This window comes from Fukomys damarensis, unplaced genomic scaffold (genome assembly GCF_012274545.1).
Source record: "Fukomys damarensis isolate Sample0158 unplaced genomic scaffold, DMR_v1.0_HiC HiC_scaffold_21, whole genome shotgun sequence".
NCBI lineage: Eukaryota > Metazoa > Chordata > Mammalia > Rodentia > Bathyergidae > Fukomys > Fukomys damarensis.
In genome coordinates, this window is record NW_022900933.1 from 19,123,041 (window position 1) to 19,123,393 (window position 353).

The 353-nt window shown below is 73.4% G+C and overlaps 1 protein-coding gene across 1 annotated transcript in view; it reads right to left on the reverse strand.

Moving 5' to 3' along the window:
- Nucleotides 1-326, reverse strand: part of Pomt2 (protein O-mannosyltransferase 2) — a 43,528-nt gene extending 43,202 nt beyond the window's left edge. The window contains exon 1 of the mRNA XM_033766698.1: nt 1-326. This exon is cut by the window's left edge and continues 16 nt beyond it. Coding sequence (XP_033622589.1) covers nt 1-312 — 312 coding nt within the window. The 5' untranslated portion in view covers nt 313-326.
- Between the last annotated feature and the right edge of the window lie 27 nt (nt 327-353).

Consider the following 353-nt stretch of genomic DNA (forward strand, 5'->3'; position numbering starts at 1 on the left):
GGCCCCGTCCCGGCCCACAGCCCTAGCAGCCCGGGGTCCACAGCGGCTCCTCCTGAGACGCAGCTCCGACCCCGCCAGGCCTCTGCCCACGGCCGGAGGCATCCTACCCCTCCTCTGAATGACCCTCCGTTGCGGAGATGCGCTCGATCTCGTCAGCCGCCCAGCCGAGCAGCCCCAAGAGGGCGACTCGGGGTTCCCTGGGATCTGTAGTTCCCTCCGCGGGCCGCGGAGCGCAGAGCGCCGGCCTCTAAGAGGGGCGGGGAGCGAGGACACTGCCCGGGGCGCTAGGAGGCGGCCAGAGGCGCAGAGCATGGCGGGAGGGAGGGAGGGCGAGAGGACTGGGGGACGGGCGG